At 32.4% G+C, this 13808-nt stretch overlaps 1 protein-coding gene across 2 annotated transcripts in view; it reads right to left on the bottom strand.

The window, feature by feature from the left end:
• The window catches only part of EPHA3 (EPH receptor A3), a 360792-nt gene that overhangs the window by 43676 nt on the left and 303308 nt on the right, over positions 1-13808 (bottom strand). For both annotated transcript variants that reach the window (XM_004777946.3, XM_004777945.3), the window contains exons 12-13: positions 3213-3274; positions 1370-1579 (exon numbers count right to left, since the gene is read on the bottom strand). In XM_004777946.3, coding sequence (XP_004778003.2) covers positions 1370-1579; positions 3213-3274 — 272 coding nt within the window. The remainder of the gene's footprint in view (positions 1-1369; positions 1580-3212; positions 3275-13808) is intronic.

Genomic DNA, 13808 nt, shown 5'->3' with positions numbered 1-13808 from the left:
CCTCTTCCTCTAGTGGTGGGAATGCAAACTGGCACATTCACTGTGGAAAACAGTGCGGAGGCTCCTCAAAAAACTAAAAATAGAACTACCCTATGATCCAGTAATAGTACTACTAGGTATTTACCCCCCAAATACAAAACACTAATTCAAAGGGATATAAGCACCCGTATGCTTATTGTAGCACTATTTAAAACAGACAAATTGTGAAAGCAACCCAAATGTCCTTTGATTGAAGAATAGATAAGAAAGAAATGGTACATCACACACACACACACACATACACACACACAAAGGAATATCATTCAGCCATAAAATGAGTGAAATTTTGCCATTTGCAACAATAGGGATAGAGTTAGAGAGCACAATGTTAATGAAATAAATCAGTCAGAGAAAGGCAAATACCATACAATCTCACTCATATGTAGAATTTAAAAAACAAAACAAACAAGCAAAGGGGAAAAAAAGAGAGAGACAAATCAAGAAACAGACTCTTAACTATAGAGAACAAACTGATGGTTAGAAGGTACCTTGGTGGGGGGTGGGAATTAAAGAGTAGTCTTACCATAATGGAAAAAAAATTTTAAAAATAACAGAATAAAATGATAAAAATTTTTAAAAAGCTAGAAATAATAATTTGACCAATAATTAGGAGTCGATTTTAATAAAATGGTACAACCAGATAGAACTGCTGAAAATGGAAACCTGAAGATTATTTACTGACAGTTGAAATATATTCGGCAGGTTATTCGCTAAGAGAAAAGCAGGCTATACAGTGATATTATGAATAATCCCATTCTAATTATGTATTCATGGATAGGTGTGTATAATAAGGAGGCAGAAAAAATCTGGAAGAAATTGACTGACAAAGTTACAAATGTTCTCTGTGGGTGGCACAATTACGGATGACTTTTCTCCTTTTTATTGCTTTGTTTTGAAATTTTTATGATGTGAGCATGTGCTCCTTAGGTAAACATGAATTTTATAATGCTTTAAAATTATATCTAGTTGGATGGAGGTACTGAGAATTTATCCTGTTTACTGAAAGTGGCTCAACCAGATCCAAAAATGCGTAAATATAAAAATCCCAAGACTTCAAACATGAGTGAATCATGCTGCCTTTCTGGGGGACACATTAAATCTATCTATGACATTTCAGAATTAGCATAATTATCCACTTTATAAATAGTGACCATCTCTTTGCCCAGAAGAAGTAACAATAGTTTAATGTTAAAGGATACATTTCCTTCACGGGAAGACATAATTGACAAAGCATTGAGAGACATGACTTCTATTTATTTGCAAGTCCACATAACACAAGGCGGAAAACAAAGATAAAAGAGGACAAAAAGAAAAAGAAAAAGTGACTCACTCTTGTTGTGTAAGCTGCTTCGGGATCATCCTCTAGAACACGTGAAAGTCCAAAATCAGAAACCTTACACACCAAATTACTGTTGATCAAAATGTTTCGAGCAGCAAGGTCCCGGTGAACATAACCCATGTCTGAGAGGTACTTCATGCCGGATGCGATCCCTCGAAGCATCCCCACTAGCTGGATGACAGTAAACTGGGCATCGTGTTTCTGAGAAGTATTTCAAATACACAGTTAAGATGTGTTACTCTTCCTTAGGGATATACCTCGGTTAAAAATCTCACAAACTGAACTGTAAAAAGACTGACTATATACATTTTAGTTCTAAGAGCACTCCAGCCTAACAAGATATGTGAATAAATAGTAATAAGGCTAAACCAAAATAGCACAGTAGCTGCATTACTGAATACTTCATTACAAGGAGGATCCCAAATTCTGACTTCAGGTTCAAAATTAGATCTTTCCTGGTCTGTTGGTGATAGAAAAACCCCTCAGAAATTTTACGTTCAAGAACAGCAAAATGAAATGAATCCTGTGGCTATTTTAGTTTTACATACTTATTTGATTGAATGTCCGTTCTTCCTTCCGGTTTTTCAGATTTTTATTAATTGCTTCAGAGAGGTGGATGTTACATGTTTAAATTATCATTATAAATAAATAATTCAGAATTAGAAATATTTACTGAATATTCATTTTCTACTCAATCTTGAGTTACAGGTTATAAAATGGAAGACAATAAAACACAAAGTCAGAGGTCTGTATTTAGAAAAGTTTCCAGTTTACTTGGATTAAAATAGAAATACACGATTTATATGATAAATAGGTAAGTAGATACACACATATGGATATACCTATGTGCATAAATGCATGCATAGATAGATATAAAATTCTATGTTTAGTTTTATCTACACAATAACAACTTAAAAGAAAAAAAATAACAACATAAAAGAATATTTATTATAATGGTTTTAATCATCTGATTTGAAAAGTACTTGTTTTTTGAATGCTTGGGAAAATAATTGCTGGTAAAATTTGTATTTGCCTCATGAATATTAAAATAAATAATTTCTCATTTATAGAAAATTTAAAATTTTCCTCTATGAATGAATTGTACTATGCTTCCTGTCTATCTATTTCTATATTATAACACTGAAAGCATATTAAAGACAGAGTATAAAGTCTTTTTTTAACCCTTGAAGTGATTAGTGATTGGCAGGATCTTGTTCCCCAACAAACTTATTTCTTTGAATATTTGCTGAAGCAATCTTTAAAAATAAAATTTCTAAGCTAAAATCATTAAGAATATGTATGGATGCATATATATCACCGAAATGATATCTCTGAATTGAGACTCCTTTGGAATTCTAAAACTTGCTTATTTTCTGAGACAAAAGCTCTGTGTGAGAGATAGATGGTTTTCTATCTAATAGCAGTCTGAGGTTACTTTAAATGAAGAGAAGAGAATGTTCATCTTACATCAATCAACGTTATTTATGTCTTACTTTAAGGATCTTTTAGAATTTTCTATTTTAACCAATGTGAATCTCGGCAGTACGAAAAGGCTGAAGAAGTTCACACAAATTTGTTTTAAAAATATAAACCTTTAACTTGGGATGCTGCAAAATAAAGATATGATTTTAGTCTTCCTCTTACTATTTAGTTCCCTCAATTTCAGTTTTACTTTAAACTTCGTTATCTAATAACTCGCAAAATATTAGAGGTTGTCTCACATTTTCAGCGATTCATTCCATATTTATGCATATATGTGTATAGATAGAGGGATAAAAGATATAGATAGATGCGAATGAGAGATAGATGAATATATATAAAATCTTCTACTTACACGTAAGAAACTGTCCAAGGAACCATTCTCCATGTATTCTGTGACAATCATGACTGGTTTACCTGGATATATGGTAAATAATAAATTAAACATGATCAGCAGAGTTCAATAGATATCATGTCATGAATATGTATAATACAATTTGATACACTGATGAATTAAAAAATGTAAAAGCTTTCCTTGTCTTCCTAATTTTGCAAAATTGCAAAATATATTTAATAGAAATAAAACAAAAAAATTGAAGATTTGTTTTCAAAACAAGTGGCTATAACCTGTAGTATCTCAATCAGCTTATTTGGCATGGCTTTCTGTGAGCATAAAACATGCCCCCTTTTTTATCTTTAGTTGAATCCTAGCTGATCTACAAAATGAAGTATTTCTGCCTTCTAGCCCAACATATAGCCAGGATTTCCACAATCATTTATCCTTTGTACAGACATTTATAGAGCTATGTACTAGGTGTTCCTTTTTATGCTGTTAGAGCAAGTAAATCAAAGTCCCCATCTTCATGGATCCTATATGTGATTTTCATAAAACAATTAAGATGAATAATTATAATTCTTAAAAATCTGTATTTGATTAACACATTAAAAATATAAAATCCATGTTTAAAAGGAAAATAAAATTAAAATAGCTGTTGGCAGTAACTTATAATAACCATTTTAGAAATATGTGCCCTTAAATACAATTAAATCTTTCAATGAGCATTTAACTTTATATAGCACTTATTATGTGCCAGATGCTGGTTTAATTATTCTATATATGATAACTTTTTAAGTATTATCATTTCCATTTTACACATGAGAAAACTAAGATATGTGGAGGTAATCAACTTACTCAATGTCATACAGCTAATACATAATAAAGCCAAAAGCAGCAACTGGAATCCACTATGCTGTTACTCTTGGAAATTTATACTGAGGGAAATATTTAAAATATGACAAGCATTAGATACAAGAGTGTTACATATACTGTTATATGTATGTACAAATAGAACTATAATGATTCAGGCAACTGATGGGTGTAAATTCTATGGATTATTCTGAATTAAAATAACAACTCTGAAGTCTGTGGCATTTTAGATAATTGTCACAGTTTAATGTCATGGGAGCCAAGCTGAAAGTATACCTCTCTATATATTACAATAGCAACTTGGAAAATAAGTAATGCAAAATGAACAATTCAAAAAGACAAAGAAATATGAAAAATGGGTATTTTATATATAGAAAATACTAGTTAATTTTTTGCATGATTAGAATTATGTAACATTACATATTTATACATATATATATATATATATATAACGTACATACATTACACTACTTTATGTTCACACCATCTTGTGCTTTAGTGATATATATTATTCCCATTTTATGGTGTCCTTAACTGAAAGCATCATGGATTTAAAAAACCTGCTGAGGTTACACAATCAATTAGTTCTCCAGCACATTCCCAACACGGCTATCTCTGATTTTAGAACCTACAGTATTACTACTCTATAGTTCTCTTCCTTTATTTTTGCTATAATATTGTTTTAAATATAATTCCATCATGTTACAAAAAGAAGGGAAATTGCTTGTCTTCCATGTCTGAAGGACCTGAATCTAGTCTTGACTAAGCACTGTTGAAGGACCTTGAGCAAATAGCTTTTTTTTTAATTGATTTTTTTCTTATTAACATATATGTATTATTTGCTTCAGGGGTAAAGGTCTGTGAATCATCAGTGTTACACAATTGACAGCATTCACCATAACACACACCCTCCTCAATGTCCGTAACCCAGCCACCCTAGACCTCCCCCACCATGCCCCAGCAACCCTCAATTTGTTTTCTGAGATTAAGAGTCTCTTACGGTTTGTCTCCCTCCCTGGTTCTTTTTAACAAACATTGATGCACCCCTCATTGTACTGCACATTTAAGTTTTCCTCATATGTTCCTTCTAAATCATGAAGTTTAGTTTGCTATTCTGATGATAGAAAATAGCTTTCTGAGGAGCCTGGGTGGCTCAGTCAGTTAAGCATCTGCCTTCAGGTCAAGTCATGATCTCAGGGTCCTGGGATGGAGCCCCTGTAGTCCTCCCTGCTGGACTGGGAGTCTCCTTCTCTCTCTCCCTCTGTCCCCGTCCCCATCTTGTGCACTTTCTCTCTCTCTCTCTCAAGCAGATAAATAAATAGCTTTAAAAAAAAAAAAAGCTTTCTTTGCTTGCTTTTTCTTTTCATAGGTAAAAAAACTTAATTCACACTAGCTATGAATTATATGGCTTGGTAGTATGAAGGTTATACTTGCTGTATTTAGTATTTGGATGTATCCCAAGCTATAGGTCTTATTTATTAAAAGGTAAAGAAAAATTATTTAAATTCTATAATTTTCAAATAATTTTTATATATGTAACAATTGACTGTATACCAATCTGTTTTCCTTGAAGGTACTGATTAAATATTTTGGGTAACATATCATATATATCTAGTTAATCTGGTAATGTCTGAAACGTCATTAGGCAAAAGCTTAAGCCTCTAGAACTTGCTTCTTCAAAATTCTAATTAATCTTTAGATTTAACAATATTCAGGAAGAAAGGGAAGATTCAACATTTCCTTGAAAACTTCTATCTATCCTGAACTGATCAGTCTAATGCCTAAAACCTGGTCCCAGAGACTGAGCTGAAATTAAAAGAATGGATGACTGAACAAATGAATGAATGAATAAAATCCTTTATATGTATGTTCTCCATAAATCATTATAATTTTCTATGTTCTTGCCTTAATACCATTCTATGAAGAATAATATGCTAGCAAAATCCAATGCATACAGTAAGTGTAGTCACAGATATTTTGCCTCATACAGCCAACTCTCAATTACAGTGGCCAGTTACTGGGTTTTCATACTACCCATACTTTTGCTTATCACTTGTTTCCTTCTGGTTCCCAGCCTTATGACCATTTCGTTTCTTGTTAGCATGTCTAGTGGAATGTTTGGCAAGGGAAATAAAAGTAGCTGAAAAATCAAACCAGTCAATTAAGCCAAAGCCCCATGACCATTCAGAAATCAGATCAGGCTGCATTTAGCTCTAAAATTTAGATATTTGTAAACACATCAGTTAATATGGGCAAGTCTGAAAATATGCTTTACATTAAGTTCAAAGATTCAGCAAACCCAAATGTACAGACAAAGAATAAACAGAATCACAAATATTCCACCTTGGAAAGCCTTAATTTCTAAGTTTTATTTTTTTAGTATCTAAGTTTCTATTCTACCTTAGTTTCCCTGTGCTTTTGATTATAATAAATAAGGTTAAAGGAAAAGAAATTCTCTGCATTAGTGGTGAGAACTAGTTCTAACATGTACTAAATATAGCTGGAAATTATTTATAAAATATCAGTTCATCTGCACGTGGATGCAATGTGTTCTTCTATCAAGGTTGCATGCTCTCTCATACGTATTTTGATTTAGAAGTGACATTCTCATGTTTTCAAGGGCTTATATTATTCGCTGCTACCAGAAATCCTAAAGTGCATATGAATATCCATAGTGAAACTCAATAAAATTATTGTTGGATGACTGGCTGAAATGGAACTTCAAAAATAAGCAAAAAAAAATGTGCAGTGGTATTTGGCTTTTGTTCCTAGGTTGACTCATGAGTATAAATAAAATTATGATCTTTCATAACTAAAGAGTTCAGGGAAGCAAATCAGTCTGTTACAATCAGTTCATTTCCCCAACTATTCCCAGTGGTTCAGATATATTATTAATCATTGGACCACTGTTTGATGACTCAAGAAATGTGATTTAGAGTATATAAGAATTCCAGGTTCAACATTATGTATTTCACCACAGCCTTTATAATCACATTTTCTAGAAAAAGGACAGGGAAATGTAATAAATATATAGCCATACACAGAGATTTATCTTGTAATTATCAAATAAATGTTGGCTTTAAATTGAAATATTTTCTTTCAAACATAAAAAGTACTCATCAATGATAAAAATATTAAAACTCATTGGGGTGCCTGGCTGGCTTAGTCAGTAGAGCATACAACTCTTCATTTTGGGATTGTAAATTTGAACCCCACACTGGATATAGAGAGTACTTAAATTTTTTTTTTTTAATTATTGAGGGGCAACTGGGTGGCTCATTTGGTTTATTGACTGACTCAATTTTGTCTCAGGCTGTGATCTTAGGGTGCTGGGATCAAGCTCCATGTGGGGCACCAGACTCAGCATGGTCTGCTTGAGATTTTCACCCTCTTCTATAGCCCTTCACCCCACTTGTTCCTGTGCTCTCTCTTTCAAATAAATAAATCTTTAAAAAATATTGAAATTTAATTCATTTTCAAAGGAAATGCTATTATTTCCCATTACCAGTAATTGTATCTCACATATTCTGTCTCATTTCCAAAAAATTAAAAACACACTCCAATACATGAGTGTGATATATAAAATCAAAATCTTTGACCTTAGCAGCCAGCACTCATTATTAATATGTAATCAGAATCAGGATGGAAGCAAAAAAGCATACACAGCAGGAGGTAAACTGAAAAAAAAATTGACAAATATGTTTCATTATTCCCAGGAAAAAAGACTAGAATCATCTTTGATTAGAAATAAAATGCTTTGGTTTTAGATTTTCATGTAATGTACCTAACTAGCTGATTGAACTTAGAGTATTTTCTGTGGCTTACTATTAAATCATACAAAAATACAGGACAGTATTTTCCAGATTCCATTTTAATGAAGACATTATTCATTTTAAGAATGATCCCTATTAGGATGCTTGGGCAGCTCAGCTGGTTAAGCATCAGACTCTTGATTTCAGCTCAGGTCATGATCTCAGGGTCGTGAGACAGAACCATATATGGCTCCAGGCTCAGTGTGGAGTCTGCTTGTCCCTCTCCCTACTCCTCTGCTCCTTTGCCAACTCTCTCTCTCTCTCACACATAAATAATTTTTTTTTAAATGACCCCTATCACACCCACTGGTCTATAAATTAAGGAGGGCAGGGGCCAACTCCATGTTGTATGTAGTTCTAGCAGCACCTAGCAGACTGCCAATTAAAACTGATCACATGACTATCATTTCAGGGTGCCTAAGGATAATCTCTCTTTCCAAAGTCAGGCTAAGAAACACATTCTCCAAGTCTTCCTTACCAACCATACTCCAATCTTAGTACACTGAATGCTTTACGTTACTTTACACTTTTAAATTTTATTTGTGTTTAATTCAAAACAAAATTTAATAGTTTTTAAAACAGGAACAGCTGAAAAATACAGCATAGGCTATACAGCCAACAATATACCATCCACTTAAAACTAATTATCATTGTATATCAACTATACTTCAAAAAAAAGGACAGGAATGATATTTCTACTCTTTCTTATTTTATTCAAAGGTGGTTTGTAAAATAAGTGCAGTAACAATTAATAAATATGTAATCTGAATGTGCTCAGTTTGATTTTGCAAGGACAGCTTAGATATTTTTCCCTTTTCAATCTTTCTACATTTTATTTATTTTCTTTTCTATTTGCAAAAATTAAGACCTTGTGTATAATAATGAATTGAGTTGATAATACCAAGATTCTCATTTCTACTTTAAGATAAATGCCTTTCATGTTTTACTACTGAATACAAGGTTGTAAGATTTTTGTTTTGTTTTGTTTTATGGTTTTTACATACATTTATCAGGCATACATATTTCCATGTAGGATGTGCTGAGAAAAACTTTTTAACTAAAATGTTTATTTTCTGTGTCTATCGAGATTGACTTTTTCTTTTCTATCTACGTTGTGAATTTCTAGAATGATTTAATAGCAAACCAACTTTGCATTTTTGGCATAAACCAAACTTGAGCATTACATAGTATCTTTTTTGATAAAATTATTAACTATGGCTTTATAATTATTCCAGTGTTACTGAATTTTTGTTCACACATTGCAGTTTTTTTTCTCCCTCTGAAAAATATTCTTGTATGATTTGGTGTCAAAGATATCCTCAGCCTCATGAGTAAGGGATGTTTCTTTTTCTCACTTTTTGCAAGAATTTGTGTATGATTAGAATTATACAGACAGTTATTAAACAAGTGTATAATTATAGTTCTTCCTTTAGGAGAGTTATTGTATATTTAAAAATTTAAAATTGATCTTTGGGCAGATGTAAGTCATGCTCTAACAAATGTTGTTAAGTTGCATTTAACCTTTCAAAAATATCATAAACCTATCTAAATGGGGAAATACACAAAAACAAATTCTTTTTTAAATTCAAGTGTGGCCAATTCAACCAAAAAATATAAACGGTCAATGTTGAAGAAATAAGGAAAATTCTTAAATGTGTAAAAATTGCATTCCCTGTCTTATATTTTCTCTAATATATTTGAAAGATTTTCCTAATTTCATTGTTGTGGATACTTGGATAGAGATGGTCTCAACTCCTTTCTAAAATTAGTCATGAATGTACCCTTGAGACAAGTGCAGAAGAACACTTTCAGAGAGAAGCAAACAGGACATAGCAAGAAATTGGCATGGTCAACATAGAATGACATTTTATTTCAGCAATATCTTTATCATATGCACAGGAGATAGAAAGGTGCAAATAAATGATTAAGACTTTGCTGTAAAGTGAATGCTCACATCAGTATAGAAATGTTTTAATTATGAGAAACTGTCCTAATGTTCTGCTTACTGTATTCCTTAATGATGTAAAGTTACAATTACACTAATTATTATTATTTTTCTAGTTTTCAGAAAATAATCCCTCCCAAATACCAACAATATCACATCAACCTTATCTAATATAATTCCTTCTATTTCACTTGGTAAAAAATGGCTAATGTGGGTCTTCTTGAAGTATGAACATTATTTGACTAATGGTGTGATGGCAGAAATATCAAACATTTGCTAAAAACAAGTTCCATCTTTTTGAACTTCGACTAAAATTGATAACACATGTTAGTACCAAGTTCTGAGCAGAGACTATGCCCCCAGCTTTCTGCTACTTTGAAGATCAGAGACTCTCTCACCTTCTCTTGTTTAAGACCATCAAGCTCAAAACTTATTACAATTGTTTATGGTTCAATTCAAATAAATGGAAATATAATGATTGAATAAAGGGCTTTCTCTAAATGACTTGAAAATGATACTTTATAACAGATGTAGTGTTTCAAACATATAATTAATAGAAATATTGAGAAGAATTATTATTGAGCAAAACAAAAGGAATTGCTTTCAAGAATTTTTCTTTTCTATACAGCCAAGATTAATTGATAAATTCTCAAACTTACCAGGAGTAATAATTTAGGTTTTCACAGGTCTATTTCACTTAATAAAATATATTCCTATATAATCTTACTTGACCTTTAAGGTATCTGGAAATAGTGAAGTAGAACTTCTATTCTGAATCAGAAGGGAAGAAACTGAGTCTCTGTGAGTGCTTTGATTTGCCACAGGACTCACAACCAGTTGGGTTGAGTCAAAACTCGAAGTATTACACTCTAATTCTTAATCCAGATACTGATATAATTGGTTTTCTTCTGTAAACACAGTTTTGTTTATTAAATTATAAGCTATGCCTCACTCGTGTGTGTGTGTGTGTGTGTTTATGAACTTTGCAATTAGATCGTTCTAGCAGTCCTATATTCCCAGGAAACAAAGAAAATAATAGCAGTGAATGAATAGCTTCTGGTGACCAAAATTGCCTTATTTATATGTTAAATGAAACATATTAACTTCATTTTAAGTCATTTCTATTTCCTCTCAGATGTTATAGGGTACCAGACTTAGAGCTTTTAAATATGTCAGAAGTTCAAAATCTTATCTAGGTTTGCTACTCTATTATGTTTGCACTATACAAGATGACTGGGATCTATATAGTCAAATTTGGCAACCTCTTACATGCTTATTTGACCTGGGAGAGTTATCAAATTTAGAACTTTCACCCCAAGAATAAGGCAGTTGTAATTCACATTAGAATGTTATAAAATCAGACTTCAATAAGGCATTTAATGTGTAATACCTATGATTTAAAAAAATTTTTTCCTTAATGCATTCTTTTTCTGCAGTTTGGTCTTGGGTATTATTTTATGGATTTCTTTGTCAGCTGGCCATAATTAATATTTGATTATTTCATTTTTATATTTAAAGAAAACCCGCCATAATGATTATGGTTTAATGTTGCTCATCATTCAGTGAATGAATTTATAGGTAACAGCTAGCAAAATATAATAGGTCATTTTCAATAATTTAATAATACTGGAAACCAAAAAGTCAATTTACATTTGATAACATGTAAAAGCCTATCAATAAACAAATTTAAATCTAATATTTATTTTGATTGTCACTTTTATCTCATTCTTTATTAAGTGTAGGTGTTGGAAAAGTTAGGTGATAGATAATTCTGTCCATGCTAAAATATGATGATGTTTTCCATCACTCCCTGACTGATGCAAGCAGTTATACAGTTGTGCTTCCTTGAAGCATGCATTCAATTTAATGAACCAACACCAAAGAAAGACCTATATAGGTAGAAGATACTGCTCTTTTTTCCATCTAATCAATCAATCAATATTTTTTAATTCCTTAACATTGGTAAGTTAAGAATCTAGTATGATCCAGTTTCTATTTTTATCACTCCTTAAAAATAACACGGACTCTTTCCCTTTATGAGAGTTCACATTTTGTTTTAGGTATTAAGGGTTATTAATTCTTTCCAGAAAATTTTTTAAGCTTGAGGGATTTCTTGCTATGATCAAATTATTAGAGAAATTTAAAAAATTCAAGATATAAAAGAAGTAGAATACAAAATGAAAATTAGAAACTTTTTGTCCATTGTTAGGGACAAGAGGTAAAACCAACAGACCAAGTTTCCAATGCTATTTCCAGGAATTTCTATTTAGATAAGCTGCTTGCTCTTTACGGGTTATCATTTGTTCTAATGCAAATGGAATTATTGTATCTAATTCACAGAGTAGTGATAATAATGAAATGACATCCATAGTACAATGTCAACTCAAAATACAATACAATAGTCAACTCAAAAAGAAAACCTTATGAAAAAAATCTTATGAAAATTAAGTTAAAAGAAAAACGGCCATACAAGTAAAAAATGAGCTTCCTCCCCAAGGGGTGTGCTCGCAATCTGAAGGACAACCACTTGGTGAGGATGATATAAAAGGGAATAAATGGCTAATTGATTATTAAGATCCCAGTGAGACATAATTGTTAATTCTATAGGCATTAAGTAGTATGGTCTTGCCCTGGAGGAACAAAGGATTTGAACATTTTCCCAATCTTACTACTACTAGCAGTGTTTTTATTATTAATTTAAAAAATAGTTAAAAAATGCTCTTCATCAGAAAATATTTCAGAGTTACTACTAGTATGGCCTAATATTAGGAGTACGAAGGGAAACATGCTTCTTACCGTACTTAATATGGGCTTACAGTTTATGGTTTAGTTCTACATTACTCAGTTCTTAATCCCATTTATTATATAAGAAAACTCCAAAGGAAATCAAAGTACATTTCAATTATACCATGCTCTTGTGAGAAAGGAACTGCCTTTTTAGTCACACTAAGATGAGAATAGGTATTAGTGCCATTTGGAAAGTGCTCCATGTAATGTTAAAGAAAAATATTATCGTGAAAAATATAATGTGTAATGTCTGTTGGTAACCATAGAATATGTAAATGTGGTGCCAATGAATTATCCCCTAAAGGATGCCAAATTTCCTGCCATATGTTGTCTTTCGCTCTAAGTAGTTTGCTGCCAATTTAGTTTATTCTTCATCCTGTGCTCTAAAATATTGAGGAAAAAAAAAATCCTAGAGCATTCTCAAGAGGTTTTCATTGGTACTGGAGCCAAAAATCACATACCTGCCTCACGGGATTCCTTTTGAGTCCGGCTGGAGAAACTATCATGGAAATAAGTTCAGATCTCTATCATGGGCAGTGAGCCAGAGTTTCCCCAGACCAGTCAAAAATCCATCTGGGACTCTAGATTAGAATTATTTCAAATCCACAGAGAACCAGGAAAAGGCCTAGGGTCTAATGTGATCCCAATCTTTACAGCTCGGAAGCAGTCCCCAAACTCCCATAATTTTCCTAAAATCAAGGGAGTAAACATTTGGAAATTTAACTGAAACTGGTGAACAGTAAAAGAAAAGGCAGCTAGCTGGGAGTTCCCAGCAATTCCTGTCAAAATCGAGTCATCGTTTTTCCTTCTTACTCTACATAACAGAGACTTCTCCACAATTCACTTCTTAACTGTCTTTTCATCAATGTGTCTTAATACCGACCAATTTTTTTAGCTCCTATTTTTTCCAATTTTTTAAAGATCTAGAATAGCACTTTCAATATAAAACTACTTAAATATCTTCATCCTTTTGTCAAAGAAAGACATGTTAACCCCAAACTAGTCTTTCTGTTAAGACTGACACTTATACCCACTTAAGCCCCCATGTTGAAACAAGATGGGATTGGGAGGGAGACAAACCATAAGTGACTCTTAATCTCACAAAACAAACTGAGGGTTGCTGGGGGGAGGGGGTTTGGGAGAAGGGGGTGGGGTTATGGACATTGGGGAGGGTATGTGCTTTGGTGAGTGCTGTGAAGT

This window comes from Mustela putorius, unplaced genomic scaffold (genome assembly GCF_011764305.1).
Source record: "Mustela putorius furo isolate JIRA1106 unplaced genomic scaffold, ASM1176430v1.1 tig00003834_pilon_pilon_pilon, whole genome shotgun sequence".
Lineage (NCBI taxonomy): Eukaryota > Metazoa > Chordata > Mammalia > Carnivora > Mustelidae > Mustela > Mustela putorius.
The sequence above is the reverse complement of the archived record's forward strand: the minus strand, read 5'-3'. Positions and strand labels throughout refer to the sequence as shown.